We start from the raw sequence: 26216 nt of genomic DNA, 5'->3' as shown, positions 1-26216 counted from the left end.
TTCTGGCTCATGTAGCTTTAAAAGAGAAACTTGAAACTATCACACAAGTTACACTGAACACTCTTGCTACATAAGAGCACCATTCACGGCCACAAAACCCCTTCAAGTCTCTTGTTGTCAGGCTTGAGATAAAGCTTCCTGGTAGAAAAGTGTCTTTTCTCAATAAAAACAGTTCATTTTCGATAGAGCTTAGATTTTGGGTGTAGTTTCCCTCTACGTCTTTCCTCAGGTTCTCTTGCTCCAACCTTCTCTGACGCTCCAGGAAGTTTAAAATTGTAATCTGTTGTGATGTAAGGTATCGTCCCTTCGAGCCCACGCTGAAATGGAAACACAGAATGCATGGAAATGCTCTAGATAGAGCCTGGAAGAGTATATGGTGTTTTATTTCTCACCCGGAAGACAGTGTTAGAGTGAGAGCCAGAGGACCTCTTGCTCTCATCAGGCATTTGATCCCTTCCCTCACAGGCCCCCCATGGAGCAACTGGCCCCGTAACCGTGCCTGTGCCTTTCTGTCTGGCTCAGTTCCACACACTCATCACACAGCATCAGAGCAAGTGCGTGTGGTGTGTGCCTCTGTCTCAGTATGTGCAACAAGCAGGTGAGAATGGCAGGAACACCCACTGCCCCCAGCCCACTGGCAGCCCCTGTGGCTGTCACTGGGGGCCACACAGACACCCTTGGCCAGCAAGCCCCAGACAGGGGTGTGTCTGAAGACTGTCCTTGGGAGGGGTAATCCTGGGGAGGCACCTCCACTCTCTCCAACACAACCTCCTCCCATGGTAATGGCTCTGCCACAGGGCTCTGGACCCCAAGTGACGGCAATGCACCGTCTTGGGCCCTAGAGGCCACCCTGACACTGTCTTGCCTCATTGAGGATCCATAACGAAGCACAGGTTTCCCAGACAGGTAGCCTTGTTCCTGTGACTCTCAGCCTACTGCAGCTCCTCGCTTCCTGTGGACCCGGCCGGGCTCCCTCCAGGGCTGTGCCTGGGTCAGGCTTACCTGGTTCTTGAAGACACAGTGTGGAATGGAAACAGCTCCAACAAGCAGACAATTCACAGTTCTTAGCTCTTCTGGGGGCACAGGGGTGAGGATGTGGTACAGCCGCTTCTCCATGTCAATGCCCCTACAGATGCCTACAAGACAACACAAAGATCACCCTTTCCAGAAGACAGTAAACCTCACTACCATAGAAACTGCGGAATGGCTTTGAAAATAAGTTTCAATTTCAACTGTTTTGCTTGGAAAATATAAGAAAACCAAGAGATGGAGTACTTGAAAATTCAAAGACTTTTTGTACCGTCCCTTTGTTCAGCTGTGAGGAACAGAAGTGTGTTACATGCAAAAGGCCGAGGTAGATTTAATTAAGGGGTGCACAGGTCAAAGAGAAAAGCCATCATGGAGAAGCACAACGATGATGATGCCATCTTTCCCCGTCACCATTCCTTCTTTATGGTCTGTCTGAAGTGACAGTTTCTGTGGAAATGCTTTTGAGAAGCACAGTGTTGCACAAACCTGAAACGCGCACTTAATTAAGAATTTTGTTACTTTGGGGTTACTTAGTTCCAACACCCTTTCAAAACTACATACTGTCATTTATGGACCTTGGGGAGCCAGGGTTGGTGAAGCAGGCAGGGACCTAATCCTTCTGGGCGCTTTGAGCCCTGCTCCAGATCCCAGATCCTAGTGATGGGAAGTGCCAGCCTCTGGCACAAACTGGGTCTGTGTTCCGGTCACTCGTGACTTGAGGGGTGGAAGTGGAGGATCCAATCAAGCAGCTTCCCCAGTGGCCCAGTGTGGAAATGCCGATGGCTAACTGGCATGGTGACAAGAGGTGGACAATCTGACGTATTTTGAAAACAGAAGCCACCAGTCCTGCTCATGGGCTGAAAGTGGCAAATGAAGGTGAGGGGATGCCAAGGAGGAGCTGGGGTTCAACCTGAGCTTGAGTCAATCTCCCAAGGGACTCTGCACAGACCCGGGGAAAGGAAGGGGTAGTGGGGTGGGAGGAGAGAGCCTCAGCTTTGGAAGTGTGTTTCAGATGCCAAGGAGACCCCCAAGTGGAGGGGTCCACCAGAACCTGGATTTGGAAGGCAGATGCACGGTTGTGCTAGAGGGATACCATGGAAGAGCCAGCGTAAAGACAAAGATTGAAAGCCCAGCAGTGCACGTGACAGCCCTGGGGAAAGGTGTCAAATGAGAAGAGGACCAGGATGGGCCCTCAGGAATCCTAGATTTAGAGGAGCTGGCAGGAGGCAGAGAAAGGGCTGCTTCCTTCCTGGCCTCCAACCCCTGAGGCAGGCGGTATAGAAGAGTGAGGACCTCTCTGACCTCTCCAGCTAAGAGAGAGCTACAAGGTCAAGACCAGTCATCCACGGCTGGTCTTGGACGGGGATCCATTTCAGTAGGTTCATGGGCATGTTTTCCTCTCAGACTCACCAAATCCCAAACAGTCACAGATAGGAGTCTGGGCAAGCAGGATCGGCCCATTTGTGTACCCTCTGACGTCATCCAGGATCTTGCAAAGTCCAACCCAGCTGGCATTGACAGCGTACAGGATGTGGGTAGGGGCGACGTCGGAGTGGGTAATCCTGAGTGCGACTGCATTGAAGGGGACCTGGAAGATAAATCAGCATCTCCCTCTATTAATTTCTACTTTGAAAGATTACTTTTAAGTTTTACAAGTTGAGTAGCCAGCTATCTAAAGCTAGGGCTTCCAAACCATCTACCTAAGGCATCTATAAAGAATAAAAACACTAACCGGTATTTGGTTATGGTTGTACTGCATTAATACACAGACCCTAAGAAACGTACACAAATTTCTTTTTTCTTGTATTTTTGGGACAAGGTCTTGCTCTGTCATCCAGGCTGGAGTACAGTGGCACCATCACAGTTCACTGTAGCCTTGAACTCCTAGGCTCAAGCCAAACTCCTGCCTCAGCCTCCTGAGTAGCTGAGACTATAGGCCTATACTAGCACACCTAGCTAATTTTTTAAATTTTTTGTAGAGATGAGGTCTCCTATGTTGTCCAGGCTGATCTTGAACTCCTGGCTTGAAGCGATCCTCCTGCCTCAGTCTTCCAGAGTGCTGGGATTACAGGCGTGAGCCACTGCACCCAGCCCACAACTTTCTTGTATACCAGCAACATGTGCTAGAATTTTAAACCAAATGCCTGCAACTTTCTCATCTAAAGAGATGCGTCTGTACTCAGGGACGGTACAGGGAGACCTTGTCTCTTTAAAAAAAAGGAAAAAGGTTAGGGATGTCCTAAATGAGTCAAAGCAGAGCAAGAGCTGGGCGCGGTGGTGCACGCCTTTAGTCCAGTTAGTTACACAGGAAAATCACTTGAGGCCAAGCTTCGGAGGCTGCAGTGTGCTATGATTGCTCCCATGAACAGCAGCTGCACTCCAGCCAGCACTAAAAGATAAAATCTTTTTAAAAAATTAAATAAAATTAAGTAGAGAGAGACTTCCAGCTGAGTCCCTGTGAAACCCCACTCACTGAGAGTTTCCTGATATAAGAAAGTAAAAACCAATTCACTGAGAAAAGGCCTCTATTCATTTCTTAGTGTAATACAATGAATTAAGGAAAATGGATCAAAATTCCTGGAACACAAGATAAATTACTAAGTTATAATTTTTTTTTTTTTGTGACAGAGTCTCACTCTGTTGCACAGGCTAGAGTGCCGCGGCATCAGCCTAGCTCACAGCAGCCTCAAACTCCTGGGCTCAAGTGATCCTCCTGCCTCAGCCTCCCGAGGAGCTGGGACCACAGGCATGTGCCATCATGCCCAGCTAATTTTTCTATATATGTATTTTTAGCTGTCCCTATAATTTCTTTCTATTTTTAGTAGAGACAGGGTCTTGCTCTTGCTCAGGCTGGTCTCGAAATCCTGAGCTCAAACATACTAAGTTACAACTTTTCAGGTAATTCCAAATTTTCAAAGTAGAAAAGTATTTTGTGATACATATTAATTTAGATGTTAAAAATAAACATGAGGGGCTGGGCACCTCAGCACTCTAGCCCAAGTGACAGAACAAAAAAAATAAATAAATAAAATGAAATAAAATAAATAAATAAATATGAAACAACAAAGGGCAGCTTAAATTACTCGCAGATAAATTTTAAGTTCTTACAGAGCATCTCCCAGCAAACAAATGATGCTGTAAAGCAAAATCCCAATTAAACAAACCGCCTTAGACTCTCCAGTGGGGCCCATCTGGCCGTCACATCTGGGAGACCCCGCCCTGCCGTCCAGGTCCACCGCTAGGCAAGTGCCTCCCCGACTGTGCTGTTTTCAAAGCAGTAAATGAGGAATGTCACAGCATCCCCCTCACAGATCACTAAGCCCGTCCATGGGAAGTGCTTGGCAGAGTGCCAGGCCAGGGCGAGCGCTCAAAACCAGATGGGCTGTACAGAGTTGGGCTGCCTGGGCTCCAGTTCCAGCCCCAGCTTTCAACAGTGCCATTCTGGCCAAGCTGACTCTGAGTCCCTGCCTTGGTTTTAACATTAGATCATCTATAAAATGGGGATAATAACAGGACCACTGTGAGTAAAGGTGTTAACACAGGCTTAGAACAGAGTACTCACAGAATAAACATTTAGGAAATGCTACCTGTCACTGTTTTTGTTTTTTCATCACCCCAAATCCTAAAGAATTCTCAGCAACCTGGATTCTAAGTTGCAAATGTTCTGCTGTTGGAATCTTTTTTTTTTTTTTTTTTTGAGACAGGGTCTTGCTCTGTTGCCCAGGGTAGAGTGCAGTGGCATCATCATAACTCACTGCAACCTCAAACTCCTGGGCTCAAGCGATCCTCCTGCTTCTGCCTCCCAAGTAGCTGGGACTATAGGCACGCACCACTGCACCCAGCTAATTTTTCTATTTTTTGTAGAGATGGGGTCTTGCTCTTGCCCAGGGTGGTCTTGAACTCCTGAACTCAAGCACTGCTCCTGCTTCCCGTAGTGCTAGGATTACAGGCATGAGCCACGGCGCCTGGCCTAGAATCTACTTCGGACAATAGTAATACTGAACACTTTGACAGTGCTCTCTGGGTGCCAGGTGCCGCTGTGAACACTCCCTGAATCCGTACAGTCATTCTATGAGGGTGGTATTACCCCTGTTTTTTTTTTTTTCCTTTTTTAATTTCTTTTTTGCCAAGTATTTTGGGATGGGAATTATACCGTTCCAAAGATGAGAAACTGAGTCACATACAGCCAGTAAAAAGAAGTGCTGGAGTAGCCACTGGGATTAGGTGGAACATTTGCACCAAGCACAGAGCTACGCTCCAGAGCAGGGACGCTGGAGTGGGACCGCCTGGGTCTGGGTCCCAGCCTGGCCACTTGTGCGGGATCCCTTAGGCTCTCTGCACCTTAGTTTCTCTGGAAAATAGGGATAATTACACAACCTTCATCATAGGATTGTTCTGAGGATCAAATGAGCGACGAGTTATAAAGTGGTTAGAAGAGTGCCCAGCACAGAGAAAGCCACAGAAGTTTGTGTCAAGTAAACAAAATGAAGAAAATTTCTCCCACAAGTTCAGATTACCTGATAGGGTGTCAGACCATGTAAAGGACTGAGTGGCTTTGGCACCGGGGGCTGCAGCTGGCCAAGGTAACCTAGCACAGCCAGATCTCGAAGAATTTTGTTATGTAATTCTCTGCAAAGTAAATCACAACGAGGTAAGTAGCGATTTGACCTGCCATTACCACCTTCCACTCAGAAAATGGAGATTATATCCACGCCCAGCGCTAGGCTTGGCTTTGAGACACCCCTACCCTAGCATCTGTGGGTCTTGCCTTGGCAGACCCCCAGCTAAAAAACCAGGAAGTATAAATACTCTCCTTTAAGTCAGAGCTCTTGGTCACCAGACCTGGAGAACACTACTGGATATTTCCACTGGGAAAATGACAGTTCAAAACACAGCTGATTCTCCTTTGTAAATGTATAGATGTAGCAGATTTGAAAAATTTTAGAGGACTTAGTACTTTTAAGGAATTGACAACAGAATGCCTTGTTCAACTGAAGGAAAGCCAAAAGATGGTTTCTTTACCTATTTCTTGGAGTTATTCTGAATGCAAACTCCGAATGAACGCGCATTAGTTTATGTCCAGTAAACACAACCAGACTCTCTTTTTCTTCATCAGCAAATTCCAAATTCTCTGCAAATTCTGCAAGTTTGAAGCCTTGATTTCTTATCTTGGACTTGCTTTTTGTGTACAAGCCATCCTTGTCATCTACATAGCCCGGGGTGAGGGTTGGCATGTATTTACTGTGGGCAGAACTGAACTGAACGACGTGGCTGGGAGACAGCAATCGGATCAGATCAATGAGAAGCAAAAGCCCTTCATCTGTGAGGAAGGAGATGACATTAGCACAGTTGATGCACTAAAGAACAATGATACATTCCTACAAGAAATGAGTACAGTTGTTCTAAGACAAAGAAACAACCAATAAGAAGGCATCTCTTAAAAACTGGGCTTCAGCACGAATGCCTGGGAGCCAAGAGTGTGCTCACGCTGCCCGTCCTCCGCCTGCAGAGGTGCAGCCTTACCTAACACCCAGCCCATTGTGTTGATGATGAGAGGAGACTCTCTCTTGTAAGAGCTGAACACATATTTTATTATCTCAATGTAATTTTCATAGTCGTTTTTACAAGAAGTTTTCCCATAATACACCATCTTCTGCGGTGTCCTCTGGTGGGAGAAAGGTGGTCCTATGAAGATAAAGACAAGAGTAATCAATTTCTGACTGCTACAGGTAGTGAGGGTTTGTTTCAGCCATCATCGCCGACAAAGGTCCTTAGGCAATCTGAGACCATCCCACCAATAGGAATAGCTGTACTTGCAGTTTTGGAAACCCGAGCTTTCAACTTAACAAAATCACATGCTCACTGACACACACAGCTAATCCCAATTATGTCCTGATGGCCATTCGTTCAACAAACACTTACTGAGCACCTACAACGTGTTGGGTTTGGCCCAGATACTTGGTATATATTTGTGAACAAGACAAACACCCCCACCCTTAAAGAGCTCACATCCCAGTGAAAGGACAATTCGTAGCCAGAGCATCACCTGTTGGAATATAGCACTGACTCTGTTATAGGTTCTTCACGTGGTATTTCACATAGTCTCTAATTTTCATTAAAAAAAGCTCTATGAGGGAAGTAGTATTATCCCTATTTTTACAGATGAGCAAATTGAGAAAGACATTAACTTGAACACAGTCAGAGAGTAAATGTCAAGCCTCGCCTGAGCACAGGCGGCCTGGCTCCAGAGTGTGCGCTCCCGATTGCCACACTGGTCTGCCCAGCCCAAGCCACTTCCTGTCTGCTCTGGTTGGGGACAGGGAGTCAGTTGAGCAGTTCCATAGGACCAGGTCCAGCGCCATCAGCAGGCCAGTGATCAGGACTGTGTGGCAAGAAGGTCAGCAGAGTGTGGCCCCTGGTCAGTGTGGTTGGTGCCAGGCCACCTGGGACAGAGATTCAATCAGCAGCATGGCCACTGTCACTAGAGCTGGGAATTCAGCCAGCAAGGCTCTCTTCACAGTTGGGACCAATAAGGCCAGGGATCCAGGGGGCCAGCAGCAGAGGGACCGGCCTGGCCTGTGTAGTTGGGAGACTGAACAGAGGCACTGAGCAAATATGTGAACATATTGCCAATCATCACAGCCAGGCTTCTTGCCACCAGAGAAGGAACTTCCAAATACGGAACAGGGTGAGGCTAACCAGAATGAACCCTTGGGGGTTAGGCTAGAATCAGAATGATAGTCATAAAGTCCTGGCTTTTATAACAATAAATCGATAGAAAAGATACGTGTACATGCACATATGCACACACACATATGGTGCATATGGTTTAAACACACATATATTCTAGCTGCATCCACCGAGAGGACCTATAAACAATGACATGCCAGAGGCAATGAACAAATCTAGTACCAAGACCCTGGTTTTCAACTATCATTCTCCACTGAAAAAACTAGGGCTTTTTGGAGAAATAATTCATTCCAAGGTTATGGAAAGGAAAGTAAAAGATTATCCTGGAACATCTTGTTTTGCCCAATAGTGCTCAAAAAAGGATGGGGCTATGGGTTAGCCACGGTCAGCAGGGCTGTGGGGCCTAGGCAGGGGCAGCCAGGGCTGAGGAGGTGGAAGGCTCCGGAGCAGGTGGGTCTGGGAGCCAGCAGACTGAGAGGCTGGTTATATACAGGAATACTGGGCAAGTAAGTTAGTGTAGTAACAGCAACGACATTGGCTGGGCACGGTGGCTCACTACTGTAATCCCAGCACTTTGGGAGTTCAAGGCAGGAGGATTGCCTGAGGCCAGGAATTCAAGACCATCCTGAGCAACATCTCTACAAGACACCATCTCTACAAAAAAGAAAAAGTTAGCCAGACATAGTGACAGTGACGTAGTGATGAATGCCTACAGTCCCAGCCACTCAGGAGGCTGAGACAGGAGGATTCCTTCAGCCCAGAAGTTTGAGGTTGCAGGATGCTACAATGACACCAACTACACAGTAATCCAGGTAACAGAGCAAGACCCTATCTCCACCCCCCCCCAAAAAAACATCAAAAGAAAAGTATGGTATCGGCAGAAGAACAGACATGTAGCCCAATCGAACAGAATATAGAGCCCCAAAATAACCTTTCATACATATGGTCAAATGATTTTCCAGAAGGGTACAAACACCATTCAATGGGAACGAGGACAGTCTTCAACAAACGATGCTGGGAAAACTGGATATCCACATGCAGAAGAATGACGTTGGACCCGTTCCTTATACCATACATAAAAGCTAATTCAAAATAGATCAAAGACCTAACTTAAGAGTTAAGACTATAAAGCTCTTAGAAGAAAATATTAGCAAAAACCTTCATGACACTGGATTTGGCAATGATTTCATGGATACAACACCAAAAGCACATGCAACAAATGAAAAAATAAACTAAACTCCATCAAAATAAAGAACTTTCATACATCAAAGAATACTATCAAGAAAGCAAAAAGATAACCTACAGGAACGGGAGAAAGTAATTGTAGATTATTTATCTGATATGGGATTAATATCTAGAATATACAAAGAACTCCTAGACTCAACCAACCCAATTCATAAATGAGCAATGTTCAAGGACTTGAACAGGACATTTCTCCAAAGAAGATACACAAATATCCAATAGCACAAGCTCAACATCATTAGTCATTACAGGAATGTAAATCAAAGCCAAAATAAGATATTACTTCACACTTACTAGGACAGCTATAAACAAAATAACAGCATCAGTGAGGATACGGAGAAACTAGAACCCTCATGTATTGCTGCTGGGAATATAAAACAGGACAACTACTGTGAAAAACATTTTGGCAGTTTCTCAAAACATTAAACGTAGAACTACCATCTGACCTAGCAATTCCACTCCTCGGTATGTACCTGAAAGAACTGAAAGCAAGGTCTGGAGGAGCTATTTGTCTACCCATGTTGATGGCACCATTATTCACAGCAGCCAAAACGTAGAAACAACCCAAGTGTCCATCAACAGTTGAATGGTTCAACAAAATGTAATATATACATACAATGGAATAATATTGAGCCATAAAACGAAATTTTGACATGTGTTACAATAAGAATGGACCTAGAAAACATTATGCTGAGTGAAATAAGCCAGACAAAGAAGGATAAGTATTGTATAATTCCACTTATATGAGAATAGCCAAGTTCATCGGGACAGAAAGTAAAATAGAGGTCACCCGGGAAGGGGACAGAGGGAAGTTATTGTTTAATGAATACATTTGATATTGGGATGATAAAAAAGTTTTGGATATAGATAGTGTTGACGGTTATAAACATTGTGAATATATTTAATGCTACTGAATTGTACACATATGAATGACTAAACTGATAAATATCACGTTATGTAAATTTTATCATTAAGAAAAAACAATGTGGAATTCCAGGTTAGACTCTGAACCAGAAAAAGGACACTAGGACAACAGGTGAATTTTGAGTAAAATCTGTTTTGTAGATTGGGCTGGGCCTGGTGGCTCACGCCTGTAATTCTAGCACTCTGGGAGGCTGATGCGGGAGCACTGCTTGAGGCCAGGAGTTTGAGAACAGCCTGAGCAACATAGTGAGACCCACTCTCTACAAAAAATAGATAAATTAGCTGAGTGTGGTGGCATGTGCTTGTAGTCCCAGCTACTCAGGAGGCTGAGGCAGGAGGATTGCTTGAGCCCAGGAGTTTGAGGTTTGCTGTGAGCTATGATGACACCACTGCACTCTAGCCCTGGGTGACAGAGAGACCCTGTCTCAAAAAAAAAAAAAAAAAAATCTGTAAATTGGTTACATAGCATTGATTCAATGTTAATTTCTTGGTATAGATAGTTGTACATAAGATGTTAATATCAGGAGAGGGTGTGTTTCTTATTTACATAAAACAAAAAGAACAGGAATCTCATTTCCTAGAGAGTACCATAGTTTTTTTTGGAGGTTAGAGGAGTAGTTATGGAAAGAACATGAATTTGGTAGGAGCACATTCACTTTTAATATTTTATATTCTTTTGAGTTTTTTGTAAACATCAGTACTTGTGAATTTCATAAAAACTAGACATTTGAGAAATATATAATACATACCCAGAATTGGTTCTGTAACATTAAGTAAAGAAATACAACCAGGAGGAGTAAATTCTGTCTGTCCCAGATCACATTCCAAATAGTCAACACAGGAAACACTGTAAATTTTTAAGAAAGAAAAAAGAAAATCCTAACTAGTTTTACTCTGTAGAAAGCATAAATCAGATGGTGAAGATCTCATGCCATACACAGGCATAATGCACTGAGTATAGTTTCGGTGGAAAGCTACAAAGATGACAACTGGCATTTAAAAAAATGTCAAGAGAAAATGGTGCAAGTATGGTCATCTTCCATTCGCTACACGGATACAACTTGGTCCTTCCTAATACTTTTATTTTAAAACACAACAGAACTTATCCCTACTCTGAATCTCTGGATTCAGAAACAGCATCTGGACAAATACAGATTCTGAAACCAAGTGTCTCTTCTTGCAAGCTTGCCCACAGGCGAGGCAGTCACTCTGCCCTAGTGCTTTGTCACCACGTTCGAAAGCAGGCCAGTGAAGAACAGCAGTTTTACACACAGCTGAGCAGGTTACACACAGAGCTGTGTACAATTTCCACCTAAAGCCCAGATGCATTCCCACCAAGTTTCTTAAATCAAAAACCTCATTTCATGCCAAAAAATCTAGCAATATGTCAAAACCATAATAAAAGTACTCTTACCTATTTAACAACTGGTTGATCAGGTATCTATTAAATGTTGACTTTCCAACATCCTGAGATCCACAAACTAGAATGATAGGGCAGCCATCTACTTCTTCTGGAGGTGAAACAAACATTGGTCCCAAAAATTAGCCATCTTCTGTAGGATTCTGAGTAGTAATCCTCTGAGATTTTGGTGGAAAAACATTCAGATTTGTCAATGCATCTTACTTACCACAAGAAACATTGACTAACTCTTCCAGTGTGGAAAGGGCACTCTTTGATAAAAGAAGGCCTTTTTTTTTCTTCTCTCTTTTGATGCCAACAGACTTCAAGGCTAAACCTTCAGTATTAATCTGGAAAGTTGGACTCTGAAATTAACAGTTTAAATTTTAAGGAAAGGTGAAAATAATACATATTTTCTTCTTCAATTCTAAAGTAACTAAGTCTTACAGAGTTGTGAGGTACAAAAGATAAATTTGATCTTTTCCTTTCTCTCACCCCCCAAGAACCCAACCCATCAGCAAGTCTCGTAAACTCTATTCCTAAAGTTGTCCTTGTCTCTGTTTTCACAGCTTATGCTTACTCCCAAGCTGCTGTCACCTCTGCAGGAAACTCCAGAGAAAAAGAAAATGCATGGTAATGCAGGATTGCCATAAGAAAAACTCAAGAGAAGGCCCAAACCATAGAACAGGTTGGCGATCTGAAATAAAGTCAAGACGATCTCCAAAAATATAAAGCAAAAGACAAAGAACATATGCAAACAGAGCTGAAAGGATGTGGAAGACAGGTCTGCGAAGTCCAAGGGCAGAAGTATCAGGAAACCATGGGGAAAGCAACCCACAGAATAGAAGAGCAGCCCCAGGTGAAACAAGTGAGCCTCAGATGGAATAAACTGACCATGCAGAAGAGGGGGAAGGAAGGGCCACCACGCACACATCCTCGTGCAATTCAGCAACGCTGAGAAGAAAGGTACCACAAAAGGAATGATAAGCAGCCTGGTGGGAGACCTCCTGTCAGCAACACTGGCTTCTAGAGTAGCTCGCAACTCTATGAGAGGAGCAAGGCCTTCAAAGTTTTGAGGAAAAATTCTTTTAACCTTACAGTTCTACACTCTGCTCAACTACCAATTACTGAGGGCAAAATATGAACATTTTATAAAATGAGAAAATCAAAAGTTTGCCATCTGCTTTACATGAAAAAATAACTCCAGAATGTACTGACACATCGGGGCTGGGGTGGGGAGGGAAGTTACCCAAGAAAGAACATAAGGAATAGAAACAACAGTGAGTGGTTTAGGAAGTCCTAGAAAAACAAAGCTGAAGATGAATGAAAAATGAACGTGCCTGATCCGCGGCATTTGGAACATTCACTTTCAAGCAGCAAAGGCTCGGTAACACCCAATTCCGTTTCCCCGTCAGTGGCCCTGATCCGCAGGTTAAAATGTAAACGCAGTAGTCCACTGGTCGTCCTGCTCTCACTTCATACCTCTCCTCTCACTTCAAACCCCCAACTCCACCTACCGTCTCGTGCAGTGAGGGCCCCGACTCCATCTCTCCGGTGCAGCAGGAAACAGAACTGCCTGCCTCTGGCCCTCTCCTCTGAACTGCCAGCGCTCCCAGCCTACACAGCACAGAACAGACCCACCCCTCGTGGTCACCTCACTGACACAGCTCGGCCATCTTCTCCCCTCTCCAGGGCACCACCAGTTCTCCCTGTCCTCTGGAGCACTCCCACCTGCTGTGTTCAACCATGTTGTTTTTTTCACTCTTCATAACAAAATACAAAACTCTCTTGATCACACCTACCCCCCAACTACTGCTTCATTTCTTTCCCTCCCTTTACAGCTAAACTCTACAAGAGCAATATCTTTACTACCAAAATCCTTGCATCCCTCTCCCCCCAGGCTCTTGACCTCGTTCCTCAGACTAGGCCCCCAGCAGTCTGCTGAATCACACTCCTCCAGACCTGCTTCTACAGCCAACGCTCCTTTCTCAGCACTCATCTGACCATGAGCAGAACTTACCACAGCTGTTCACTTAAGTATCCTTTAAAGACTTCCTGGCTGGGCACAGTGGCTCATGCCTGTAATCCCAAAGCTTTGGGAAATGGAGGCTGGGGATCGCTTGAGCCTAGGACACCAGCCTAGGGACATAGCAAGACCTTGTCTCTACAAAAAATTTTTTAAAAAATTAGCTAGGCATGGCGGTGCACACCTGTAGTCCCAGCTACTTGGGAGGCTGCAGCAGGAGGAACACTTAAGCCCAGGAGTTCAAGGCTGCGGTGAGCTATGATGGCTGTACTCCAGCCTGGGTGACAGAGCAAGACCCTGTCTCTAAAAATAAATAAACAAACAAATAAAGCCTTTCTGACCTCCAGGACACCACACACCTGGTTCTTCTCTAACACCAATGACCAATCCTTCTCAGGCTCCTCTGCTGCTCCCTCTTCTTTGCCTAGACCTCCTCTTGGAGTGTCCCAGTGCTCAGACCTTGAACCCTCTTGTTTCTATTATCAACTCCCTCAGCATTATTATCCCACCCTGGGGCCTTGGGTGTCCTCTCTACTAAATGCTCCCTTGTTTACATCTCCAACCTCTCCTCAGAACTCCAGACTCACGTATTAAACTGCCCCCTTGACAGCTCCAACCGGATGTCTAACAGGCACCTCAAAGTTAACATAGTTAAACTTGCTCCTGCAGTGCCCCCATCTCAGGTAATGGCAACTCCATGCACCTAAATGGTTAGGCCAGGAATCTTGGTGTTATTCCTTGATTCTTCCTCACACCTCACATATCCAGTCCGTCCACTAATCCTGTAGGTTAGACTCAACCTTCTGGCTCATGGGAGGTAATGACAGTAATAGAGCCTGACTTTAGAAAGTGAATAATATAGCCAGAAAAAATTTAGAGGTGAGGAAAGAAAAAGATGCAAGAAAGTGTAAGCACATTTAAACTAATTTAAACTATTCATTCACGTAGAGAAAATTTATACTGTCTCAAGTTAATAAATTGAGATTATAAAGATAACCATTAAAAACCCAAAAGGCAATTAACCAACTACCATATGAAATGATGGCGTTTACTGGGGAATGAAACTGAAGAGGGGGAGGACAGACATGTTTCACGACATCCCTTTTGTCCCTATTTACCGTACACATGCATTACACTGTAGGAGCTACAGCACTAACAGGACAGACTGATCCTCCAAGACAGCGTCCTACACAATCACTTGATATGACTGTTTTGGTGCAAGTAATTAGCAAAACTCTGAATGAAAACTGGTTCGGAGGAGGAGGAAAAAAAATAAAAAAAAAAAGAATGAAAACTTGTTCTACCTCTTGTGTAAAAATGTAGGATAAACCTGGATAGCTGGTTATGAACTTTACAGTGGAAGTTTTCAGATGTTCTAGCAACACAATAGAACACAAAGGAGAAAAATTCTGCATCGACCAACATCTGTCATCTGAAAAGAGAAAAATGAACCACCTTAGAAGTAGTAACGGCACTAAATTCTATGCCCTTTAGGTCTATCATCTCTTGGTCCAAACTAAACTTTTTGAGAGTAGGAATTATGTTTGAGAGCCTTTCTCAGGGGGCCATATTGTATAATAGGAACACACCTGGCTGGGTTTGCCACATACTAACTTAGTGGCCTTAGACAATTATGTCTGTAATATGGTGAAAACAATAGTATTTTCATTCTCAAGATCCTTCTGAAATCTTTTTTTTAATTTAATTATTTTTTATTTCAGCATACTATGGGGGTACAAAAGTTTAGGTTATGTATATTGCCCTTGGCCCCCCACTGCTCCCGAATCAGAGCTTCAAGTGTGTCCATCCCCTAGACAGTGCCCATCGCACTCATTATGTATGTATACACCCATCCCCTCCCACCCCCCACATCTGCCCGACACCCCATTAATGTTATTCCTAAATGTGCTCTTAGGTGATGATCAGTGAAACCAATTTGATGGTGAGTACATGTGGTGCTTCCTTCTAAGGGTTTAAATAAAGTGCTTAGTGCAATGTCTAAACCATAACACGCATCTAAATATTTTTAGCCTTACGATAGTCATAGTCAGCCCTCAATAAATTACTCAGTTCTTTTCATTACCCAGGTTAAGGTGAGATTTGAGCAAAGTCCGGGCTTCCCTTTTGATCTCCTTCTTGCTTTTCTCAGGCATCGAGTAACGAACTGCATTGATAGTCAGGTGGGAGTGGGTATAGGTAGAGAAGACATCTTGGGCAGGTTGGCCTTGGCTGATGTTAAAACCAAACACCTGCACCTGGCCATAGAGGCAAGTCACACGGCAGATCCCACTAAAAGTGAAACCCTAGCAGGAAAAGAAAAAAACAAAGGAAGACATAACATTATAGATCCTGTTACTAATGACTGAAAAATTCTAAAATCTTAACTTGCTACTCACATATCAAAAGGCAGCCGATTTCTAAGTAACAGATTACACTGTACTACGTGACCATCATGTACTTTATATTTTTAATGGAAGATCATGCCCCATGGCAGCTAGAGAGAGCCCAGTGAATACTAACACATGAAGAACAGGAGGGTCCCACGAACTCAGCTCTGCTGTCTCCTCATGGTTCAATCATCCCATCTTACAAAGGGCCACTGCTTGCCAAATCTCTCCCCTTCCTGGGTTTTCACTTCCCTTCAGCGTTAGAGGGGGGATCTCCCCTACCAGAGCATATGTGAGGAATAAGGGTGCTGAATTAGGCTGCCTGATTTCGACTCCTAGTTCTGCCTCTACTGTAGAACTTCTGGCAAGTTATGTAACCTGTCTCCTCTGTAAACGTGTAAGAGAGCTGGGAGTATTATATGGTTTCATACACCTAAAACACTTAGAATCCTTACAGCTTGCCATTTCTAAGTTCCTAATAATTGCAACCTATCATTATATTTACTATTAAAAACCCTTTCAGCTCTGAACGCCTAAGGACCCAGTGGCACGGGACCCGTTACCTTGCTGCTCAGGGGGAACCTAGTTACCACCGCAACGACGCACAGACTTGAATCTGACTTGCAGCCAGAGAACAGGTCCAGAGGGACCACAGTCTTCTCCTACACTGTAACTCCCTGGGGCTGCGTCTCCACCCCGCTCTATCCACCAGGGGCTCCCGCTGGCGCGACCCACCTGCTGGACTGGCAGCAGAAGCAACGCGCGGCCCGGGCCCACCGGCCGCACGGGAGGGATGGGGAGAAGCGCAGAGCAAGGCCGGGAGGGGGCCGCGACCGGGGTCGGGGTCGCGCTGGGGGGTGGGTTAGGGGCCGCGGTCTTGGGCCTCCGGGCTTCATCCGTGTGCGACACCTGGCAAGCGACATCTCTCCAGTCCGCGCCAGCCGCCTGGGCTTGCAACAGCCGCCGCCGCAGGCGCCGCCGGGCGCACCAGCGTAGGTGCTTGAGCCGGCGGCGGGGCCTACGGCTGAGGACGAGCTGGGGCCGGGCCTTGCGGGCCCGTAGCCATGTGGAGCGGCAGGGACCCCGTTTGTGCTGCTGCAGCGAGTCCGCCATGCTGGTCCGCCGGCGGAAGTCGCGCGAGAATCTCGCGAGATCCCGTCGTCCGCCCCGCAGTCCGCCAAGCCGCTGAAAGGAGCGGTCTTGGAGCCGCTGGCGCCCTCTGCCGGCGGTTTCCGGCAGCGCGCTGGGAGGCCCCAGCCGGCCTGGGGGTGCGCTCTGCTCTCCCAACGAGGGCCCCATTTACATTATGCAAAAGCTCCCCCCGGACTGGTTTCAGAGAGAAAGCCAGACACCCTGGGCCCAGCCCCGGGTCCGCCTCTCCGGAAATCCACCTGGGATTTTTTTCCCCTGCAGAAAAAGCTCCAGGGTTGGCATTTTAAGCAAAACCGGTCTATTTGCATACCTTCGGTTTGCATGGATTTGTCTTCGGGCTGATGGGAGCAACCCTGTGTAACAAGGTGAAACTATGATGATTCGCTCAGATTTCAGTTCCAGAAAACTGAAGACTGGGGGGTAGGGATGGGGGGGCAACTCAAAGCCATGTCACATTCGGTAAACTGAGGCCCAGGTAAACAGTTCTAAAACCCACAGCTCCCTAACAGTAACTGCCTACACAGACTCCCTCAAGGGCCAAGGGTAGTTGTGTCCCAGCCTCCCCCCTCCCCCCAGCATGCCAGGGCTCCCTTTCTGAGCCAGGTGAAGCCACAGGCGCCAGAGCAAGGATGGAACCCACAACCGTCCAGAGGAAGGGTCATTCGGTGCCACCTGGTTTGCATCCGTGCCTTTGCCCTGCCCAGTTCCTGAGTGGGACCACAGGCCCGGAAGCAAACAGCCCTTCCAGGGCCATGAAGTTGCGAAGCGTCTGGACAGCTCCCTTTTATTCTATTTAAGCAACGGCCTCCTCAGAGCGCTCGGCTCGGCCATGCTGGACGCTGGGCTGTGTGTGTGGCCAGCATGTTGCTCCAGACAGCTCACCTGGTTGGCCTGCAACTTTGCATTTCCTGCTGCTGGGCTTACAGCTGCCACAACACCGAGTCCTCTCCCGACTTCAGCCTCCCTGGGGATTACCTCCTTGCAGGCCTGTTCCCTCTCCATGCTGAATGTCTGCAGGTGCAACGCAGACCTGAGGTGACCCTGTGTGACAGGTGAGTGCAGGGTCAGCAGAACCATCACTTAGTGGGACCTGTGGCCACGTAGCCCCTCTGCCGGCCCTCCTCAGCAGGGCCTTGCCATCTGTGCCTCTGTCCTTGCCACCTGAACTGCCCCCAGTTAATCCAGTCACCACTTTCAAGTGCCGGCTAGACCTTCCCAGACATTTCTGCCAGTTTCCACTTTGCAATACGTTATTCTGTCCTTGCTGTTAGAATGTGTTGTATTGTAACTCCGTTCAAGTCATCTCCTGGCTTTGTACCATAACTGGATGGCAAGGATTAAGCAAGGATGGTCATTCCATCTTCCATCTCCTACCCGAGTTCAAAACTCCTTAGTCTCCCAGATGGCAGGTGGGAAGGGGAGACACATGACACAAACCAGTAGATGCTTCAGGAGTTTAGCAAAGATAAATATGTTGGTGCCTTCAAGAAGTCAATGATCTAGGTAGAGTGAAACTACTGCTTTTTTTTAATTTTTTTTTTTTTTGAGACAGAGCCTTGCTCTGTCGCCCAGGATGGAGTGCAGTTGTGCTATCATAGCTCACTGCAGCCTAGAACTCCTGGACTCAAATGATCCTCCCAAGTAGCTAAGACTACAGGCACACACTACCAGACTGGGCTAATTTTTTTTTCTAGAGATGGGGGTCTCACTATGTTGCCCAGGCTAATTTCAAACACCTGGGCTCAAGTTATCCTCCCACCTTGGCTTTCCAAAGTGCTGGGGTTATAGGTGTGAGCCACTGCACTTGGTCTCCTTTTTTTTAAAGAAGATAGTTGACTGCAGACTGTGCAAGTAAGTCACAGGTCTGGAGGCTCAAGAATGCTGTCAGGGCTTAGCTGCAAGTTGACCTACACATGAAGCATAACCAACGGTTGGCCCAAGAGGAAGATTCTGGAAATCCTGGCATATGAGGACCTGCCCAAAGAGCTGCAGATAGGAGCCTGGGAAGAGAAGTTGGGTGGGGCAGGAGGGGAGGAAGACAGGCAAACTGGATTTAGATAGCTGGAGGACTGTCTCCTACAGGCGGCACTAAGCCTCCTCTGAGAGACTGAGGGGACAGAAGTGACAGAAGTGATGAACAGTCTGAACAGTCTTTTTTTTTTTTTTTGAGAAAGGGTCTCACTATATTGCCCAGGCTGCTCTCAAACTCCTGGGCTCAGATGATCCTCCTGCCTTAGTCTCCTGAGTAGCTGGGACTACAGGTGCATACCACGGCACCCGGCTTAGCACGTTCTTTGAGCAGGGCAGAATCATGTCACCAGCATGTCCCTGTTGGGTTCCAGACAGAAGTTCCCAAAGTAGGGGCAATGAGGCACACAGGCCCTCAACACATTCGTAGGTGTCCTGCCAAGAAGCACTAGTTAAACAAGGTTAAGCAGATGTTGTGGTCAAATTCTCTTTTTAAATTTTTTTGAGACAAGGTCTCACTCTGTCACCTGGGTAGAATGCAGTGGCATCATCATAGCTCACTGTAACCTCCAACTCCTGGGATCAAGTGATTCTCCTGCCTCAGCCTCCTTAGTAGCTGGGACTACAGGTGCATGCCATTATGTCCGGCTAATTTTTCTTTCTCTCTTTTTTTTTTCTTGAGACAGGGTCTCCCTATGTTACCTAGGCTGATCTCGAACTCCTGGCCTCAAGTGATCCTCCTGCCTGCCTTGGCCTCCCAAAGTACTAAGATTACAGGCGTGAGCCACCATGTCCAGCCTTATGTGTCGTCTTGTCTAGGCTATGGTTCCCAGGGCTGTTTGGTCAAACACTAGTCTAGGTGTTGCCATGAAGGTTTTTTCTAGATGCGATTAACTTTTAGATCAATGGACTGATTAACCAGATGCCCCTCCATAACGTGGTGGGCTTCCTCCAGTCAGTTGAAAACCTTAAAAGGCTGAGGTCCCTGGAAAAGGAGGGAATTCTGCCTCCAGATCGCCCTCGGCCTTAAGCCCATAACATCATCTCCTGTCAGAATGTCCAGCCTGCTGGCCTGCTCTGTAAATTTTGGACGTGCCACCCCCCCCCATAATTGTTGAGAGCCAATTCCTTAAAATAAACCTCTCTGACTCTACATACATGCCATTGATTCTGTTTCTCTGTAGAACCCTGACTAACACAGCAGGCTTCTCTGCTTCAGAACTTCGTAAGCCTTTTGATGCTACGATGCTTCTCCAAGGGTGGGGGGGCATGTGGCATTTCTCCAGCTTGTTCCCACCTCCCAAGGCCTGTTAACACCTACTGGAACTGTGTGTGTGCTTCAGGGCCCACGTTGAGATCATGGTTGTAGGGGACTGGACAGATGACCTCAGAGGTTCCTTTCTACCCCCAAAGCCTGGGAGTCTAGGGGACCAGGGATATCACTGGGGCCTCATCCTTCTCAGCTCTCGGCTCTCCCCACAGGCCCGGCAGCTTCAATGGCCACGGCTACCACCACTTCCAGACCATGCGGTTTGCCATTGAGGAGATAAACAACTCCACGGCCCTGCTGCCCAATGTCACCCTAGGGTATGAGCTGTACGACGTGTGCTCGGAGTCTGCCAATGTGTATGCCACGCTGAGAGTGCTCTCTGTGCCAGGGACACACCACATAGAGATCCAGGGAAACTTTCTCGACTATGTGCCCAAGGTTGTGGCGGTGATTGGGCCTGAAGACTCCAACCGTGTTGCCACCACTGCTGCCCTGCTGAGCCCTTACCTTGTGCCCGTGGTAAGCTGGAGCCTCAGAGATTTGCCCATCTCCCTCCTGGCAAATCCAGCATGGGCTGGGGAGGGTGGGCAAGAGCTGCTGTCTCCTCAAAGCTAGTCTTGCCCCTGGATTTCTTGGGCAGTGAAAGCTCTTTAGTCGCATTGCAGAGGTCCCTGCCCAGCATGGTCCCTGCCCAGCCTTCCTTCCTCTCCAAGGGCTGGTTCCAGATCTCCCTGCCCCCACCTCGTGGGAAACCCATTCTCCTTTGGAACTACTGCCCTGCAGCTGCACACCACTGCCCTCCCCTCCCGCTCCAGCCGAGGTTCCTTCTCCTTTGTTAACAACGAAACACCTTTCACCTCCCGCCCACATGCTCCACCTGCCTTCCTTCCTTTCTTCCCTTCACTCAGAAGTGGGGGGTGTTCCTTTGTCCTGTCCCTGTGCATATGCCTGTCCTGTCCCTTGGGCCTGCCCCTCCTGGCCTGTAACGGCCCTGCATGCCCTCCCTGCCCTTTCCATCACTTGCCTCTCCCTTCCCATCTGCTCCTGGCCTGCCCCAATTCTGCCCTCACCACTCTTGTTCTCGCACCTTCTCGATCTCCACATCTAAGGAGTGCTTTTCAGCCCTTCTTTATCTTACATGACTTCTTGGTGACTTCTTCCACCACTCCTGCTACGACACTCTTTCCTCAGTGCCTGTGCCCCCTACGTCTTCCACTTTCAGTGTGGAGAGTCCTCCTGCCCTGCTGCCCCTGAGAAGCCGCCCTCCTCTCCTCCCCAGTCCTGGGCAGGCCCCGATGAGACACACCACTTCATGGACCCAGCAGGCCCCAAGTTGACCTTACCCCACAAACGACACAAGAGTCTTCTCTTCCTGCATCCCGCACCTGGAGCCAGACCAGAACCCCAGCAGTCCTGCCTGTCCCACCTGTAGTCCCTTATTGTGGCCTTTCCTTCTTCCTTCTCAATGTCAAGTCCATCCCCCACCTCTTCTCCACTGCTGCAGCTTGAATTCAGACCAGTGTCATCTCCCAGCCAGATTATTCCATCAGCTTCCCATGAGTTCTCCCTGACTCATCTTGAACCTTTCCTAACAAGTTCTTCACTGAAGTCAGAGATATACTTCTAAAACTCCAGTCTGAACATGTCACCCCTCTGTGGACACCCTTGGGGGCTCCCCGTGGCCTACAGGACAAAGACTAAGCCCTTTAGCTTGAGAGTTTAAGCCTTCTGCCCTGTCCCACCTGTGCTCCCCTTCTCACAAAGGGCCTCCCGCTGAGCAGAAGTCCCTGAAGTTCCCTAAACACACCATACTATTTCACTGTACGCTTGCTGCTTTGTTCCCTTTGCTTAGAATGTGTGTCCCTCCCCCCTGTCCACTGGGGACAAGTAGGAGTTCCCACTCCTCCCCCAGGAACCCCCGGTGGAGCCTTGTGGTTCTTTGTATGTAATTTGTCAGTCTGCATGTTGAGCACTGCTCTCCTGATCTCTGTCCCCCCTGTATTCCCACACAGCACAGGGCCAGGCACTGGGGGGCTTTCAGTTGAGGTTGATGCCACTGAACTTGCTGAATGCCCCCCCCCAACACACAGATCAGCTACTCGGCCAGCAGCATGACACTTGGCATGAAGCGGAAATATCCCTCTTTTCTGCGCACCGTCCCCAGTGACAAGCACCAGGTGGAGACCATGCTGCGGCTGTTGAAAAAGTTCGGGTGGGTCTGGATCTCACTGATCGGCAGTGAAGGTGACTACGGGGAGCCGGCAGTGCAGGCACTGAACGACAAGGCCACCAAGCAGGGCATCTGCATTGCCTTCAAGGACTTGGTGCCCTTCTCTGCCCGGGTGGGTGATGAGAAGATGCAGAGCATCATGCGCCACCTGGCCCAGGCCAGGACCACTGTTGTGGTTGTCTTCTCCAACCGGGAGTCAGCCAGGGTGTTCTTCGAGTCTGTGGTGCTGGCCAACCTGACCGGCAAGGTGTGGATCGCCTCAGAAGCCTGGGCCATCTCCAGACACATCACTGGGGTTCCTGGGATCCAGGGCATCGGGACGGTGCTGGGTGTGGCCATCCAGCAGAGGTTTGTCCCTGGCCTGGAGGAGTATGAAGAGGCCTATGCCTGGGTGGACAAGAGGGCTCCCAGGCCTTGCACCAATGGCTCCTGGTGCAGCAGCAATCAGCTCTGCAGAGAGTGCCAAGCTTTCACGCCACACTCGATGCCCAGGCTCGCAGCCTTCTCCATGAGTTCTGCCTACAACACATATCGGGCAGTGTACACTGTGGCCCATGGCCTCCACCAGCTCCTGGGCTGCACCTCTGGAGCCTGTTCCAGGGGCCGAGTCCGCCCTTGGCAGGTAAGAGAACATAGCCCTGGGAACCCTGTGTCAGGGAGAACAGCCAATCCTTAGACAAGCAGAGTGGGCACTCTCTAGCCTAAGTGCCAGGGTCTCATCTCTGAACCTTGCCTTCTCTCAACCACCCACCATGCCTTGGAAGTGTCAAGGGACAAGATCTAGGGCTAAAAATGTCTGTAAGGAGTCCTTTGTCAGAGGCCTCCTCTCAGCAGGCTGGTTGGAGGCTCAAGGGGCTTCCAAGGAGGGGAGGGGGCTGTGAGGAAGGGACTAGACCTTCTGGGTGGGCTGAAACCACCCAGGATAGAAGCCTAAGAAGGCCTCAGGCACTGGCTTCCTGGGCCATCTGGGTTTGTGTGGTCTACCATGGCTTCATGATATGTTTGTTTCAGCTTCTGGAGCAGATCCCCAAGGTGAATTTCCTTCTACATGAGGACACTGTGACATTTAATGACAATGGGAGCTCCTTCAGTGGCTATTCCATAATTGCCTGGGACTGGAGTGGGCCCAACTGGACCTTCACGTTCGTCGGCTCCTTCACATGGTCTCCAGTTCAGCTGGACATAAATGAGAGCAAAATTCAGTGGCACCAGAAGGACAACCAGGTAATGGTGATGTGACCTCTCACCAGGTGACTGCCTCATGGGCAGCCTGGAGCCTGGGGTGATGCTGGCACAGCATGCACAGAGCAGGAGGGCGATGCCAGGTGTCAGGCTGACATCGCTCTATCCAGCCCTGCCAAGGAAGCAGGGAAGGTACTAGCACACAGACACCCAGTGCGGCGTTGGTTTACATGACCAGGGGCTCTGCCCTGGGGGTGAGCCCTGAGGGCAGGTGCACAGAGATTCTGTTTTCTGTTCCACATGTGAGCTGCCGTTTGAGGTGGGCCCCTCTGTGTGGTTGCAGAACACCTGTGGCTTCTTACAGGTGCCTAAGTCTGTGTGCTCCAGCGACTGTCTTGAAGGGCACCAGCATGTGGTTGTGGGTTTCCAGCACTGTTGCTTTGAGTGTGTTCCCTGCGAGGCTGGGACCTTCCTCAACAAGAGTGGTGAGTGAACAAGTGAGTGGGTGGGCTACCCAGCACCCTGGGGACCACATGGTAGATGGAAGGACCTCCCTTGTCCCCCATGTGCACACACCCAGCACTAGAACCTGGGCCCTAGTCACGGGCTGCCAATTAGGTACAAGGTGGAGGACACCTGCCATCAGACTGAGTTCTAATCAAGAAGAAACAACAAACCGACAAGATAGCTTTAGACCAAGGTGCGTCCTTTATTAGAGAGCTCCCATCACAACTTTTACAGATCCAATCTTATCCTGAATTCAACCTTTTTCTCCAAGTGAATGTAGCTACTTTTCCCTTTGTACCCTCTTGTCCTAGTTGTCCCTTCTATTGCCCAGGCCAAAGACAGCTAGCTCCTTGAACAGCTTGGCCTGGATGTAGACACTAGCACATTTGCAGCAAAAACCAAAACAAAACAAGCTAAAAAACCAGGATGTCCCATCCAGGGTGCAAAGTCAAGATCAGAGAGCAAATTATGTAGCTAAGGGCTCAGCCTAGAGCTGGACTCCTGGGGCCACCTTCTTTCCTTTTACTATCCCTGTGGGGATGGGGATGCATTTCTTCTGTCCTCATTGAGTGAGTCAGGACTCAAGAAACCACAGAGCTGCAGCTCAGGAAGGAGGATTTGGTTAGTGGAAGTGCTGGAGGGAAACATGAAAATTCCCTTCCTTTAGGGCTGGCTCCCATCGGATCATAGCTAATGGTATAGTATGTGGGCAGAACTACCAGGGCAAGGCCCTTGCTAGGGACCTCTTGGTTTGCCAACCCCTGCAGGGATTGTGAGCCATATAGAACTCAGGCGTATGTCTCCAGAGTCTGTAATTAACACAGACATTTTGAGGAAACGCTTGGCCTCAGGCCTCCCTGCTGGCTACCCACCCTCCTGCCCCTGCTATGGCCAGCAGAGCCTAGCTGCCATGGTACAGCTCTCCCAGCATCTTGCAGGCCTGCACAAACTCCCTCTTACCAACTCTCAGGAACCTTCTCTGCCTTCCCTTTCAGACCTCTACAGCTGCCAGCCTTGTGGGAAAGAAGAGTGGGCACCTGAGGGAAGCCAGACCTGCTTCCCACGCACCGTGGTGTGTTTGACTTGGCATGAGCCTATCTCTTGGGTGTTGCTGGCAGCTAATTCGCTATTGCTGCTGCTGCTCGTTGGGACTGCTGGCCTGTTTGCCTGGCACCTAGACACCCCTGTGGTGAGGTCAGCTGGGGGCCAGCTGTGCTTCCTCATGCTGGGCTCCCTGGCAGCAGGTAGCTGCAGCCTCTATGGCTTCTTTGGGGAGCCCACGCTGCCCACATGCTTGCTGCGCCAGGCCCTCTTTGCCCTTGGTTTTGCCATCTTCCTGTCCTGCCTGACAGTTCGCTCCTTCCAACTGGTCATCATCTTCAAGTTTTCCACCAAGCTACCCATGTTCCAACGTGCCTGGGTCCAAAACCATGGTGCTGGCCTGTTTGTGCTGATCAGCTCAATGACGCAGCTGCTTATCTGTCTAACTTGGCTTGCGGTGTGGACCCCACTGCCCACCAGAGAATACCGGCGCTTCCCCCAGCTGGTGATGCTTGAGTGCACAGAGTTCAACTCACTGGGCTTCGTGCTGGCCTTCGCCTACAATGGCCTCCTCTCGGTCAGCGCCTTTGCCTGCAGCTACCTGGGGAAGGACCTGCCAGAGAACTATAACGAGGCCAAAAGTGTCACCTTCTGCCTGCTCCTCAACTTCGTGTCCTGGATCGCCTTCTTCACCGTGGCCAGCGTCTATCAGGGCAAGTACCTGCCCGCTGTCAATATGCTGGCCGCGCTAAGCAGCCTGAGCAGCGGCTTCAGTGGCTATTTCCTCCCCAAGTGCTATGTGATCCTCTGCCGCCCAGACCTCAACAGCACAGAGCACTTCCAGGCCTCCATCCAGGACTACACGAGGCGTCGCGGCTTCACCCGACCAGTGGGGTCCTGCGGGGCCGAGCGGGGCGGGCAGGACTGTAAGCCTTCCGTGGCCTGAGGGTCGAAGGTCGAGCAGGAGCGTGGGCCTGGGGTGTCCGGGAGGCCTTTGGACTCCTTGGTCTTGGGTCGGGATGTCTGAGCGCACAGGAGAAGCCGACTCAGACTCCGGGCTGCCAATAAACAGGCGAAATGCGAGTCTGCGTCTCGGCTGCGCTTCCGGTCTGGGGAGGGGGCGGTGTCGCCTCTTCAAGTGTGAGCCGGAAGCCCAGCAAAGGCGGACG

At 48.6% G+C, this 26216-nt stretch overlaps 2 protein-coding genes across 3 annotated transcripts; one reads left to right on the top strand and one right to left on the bottom strand.

The window, feature by feature from the left end:
- On the bottom strand, positions 1-16899 carry NOL9 (nucleolar protein 9). Its single transcript, XM_045546273.1, has 12 exons — positions 16433-16899; positions 15394-15613; positions 14615-14742; positions 11514-11649; positions 11300-11396; positions 10635-10732; positions 6553-6714; positions 6052-6349; positions 5547-5658; positions 2440-2617; positions 1003-1136; positions 1-317 (listed from the first exon to the last, which is right to left on the bottom strand). Exons 1-12 carry the CDS (start codon positions 16808-16810, stop codon positions 174-176), a joined length of 2085 nt encoding a protein of 694 aa, XP_045402229.1. The 5' UTR covers positions 16811-16899; the 3' UTR covers positions 1-173.
- A 710-nt stretch (positions 16900-17609) lies between these two features.
- On the top strand, positions 17610-26129 carry TAS1R1 (taste 1 receptor member 1). Of its 2 annotated transcripts, XM_045546257.1 has the most exons (6): positions 17610-17901; positions 20300-20606; positions 22178-22939; positions 23329-23541; positions 23864-23984; positions 25002-26129. In XM_045546257.1, exons 1-6 carry the CDS (start codon positions 17711-17713, stop codon positions 25991-25993), a joined length of 2586 nt encoding a protein of 861 aa, XP_045402213.1. In that variant the 5' UTR covers positions 17610-17710; the 3' UTR covers positions 25994-26129. The 2 variants fall into 2 exon arrangements, with proteins under 2 accessions (XP_045402213.1, XP_045402214.1); XM_045546258.1 differs by lacking the exon at positions 22178-22939 and having other exon boundaries at positions 17639-17901.
- Positions 26130-26216: the final 87 nt, after the last annotated feature.

The sequence above is a fragment of the Lemur catta genome, chromosome 3 (genome assembly GCF_020740605.2).
Source record: "Lemur catta isolate mLemCat1 chromosome 3, mLemCat1.pri, whole genome shotgun sequence".
Lineage (NCBI taxonomy): Eukaryota > Metazoa > Chordata > Mammalia > Primates > Lemuridae > Lemur > Lemur catta.
Note: the sequence above shows the minus strand (reverse complement) of the source record. Positions and strands in the feature narration are given on the sequence as shown.

Bases quoted from the DNA above. Each gene is read 5' to 3' on its own strand.
- NOL9 (XM_045546273.1), bottom strand. From the start codon at position 16,810: ATGGCGGACTCGCTGCAGCAGCACAAACGGGGTCCCTGCCGCTCCACA. The intron at 14,743-15,393 runs GTAATGAAAAGA...TTCTCTTTTCAG, and splicing joins CAAATCTCACCTTAACCTGG to ATGACAGATGTTGGTCGATG. The intron at 1,137-2,439 runs GTGAGTCTGAGA...GTTGTCTTGTAG, and splicing joins CTGTGACTGTTTGGGATTTG to GCATCTGTAGGGGCATTGAC.
- TAS1R1 (XM_045546257.1), top strand. From the start codon at position 17,711: ATGTTGCTCCAGACAGCTCACCTGGTTGGCCTGCAACTTTGCATTTCC. The intron at 17,902-20,299 runs GTGAGTGCAGGG...CTCTCCCCACAG, and splicing joins GAGGTGACCCTGTGTGACAG to GCCCGGCAGCTTCAATGGCC. The intron at 22,940-23,328 runs GTAAGAGAACAT...TGTTTGTTTCAG, and splicing joins GCCGAGTCCGCCCTTGGCAG to CTTCTGGAGCAGATCCCCAA.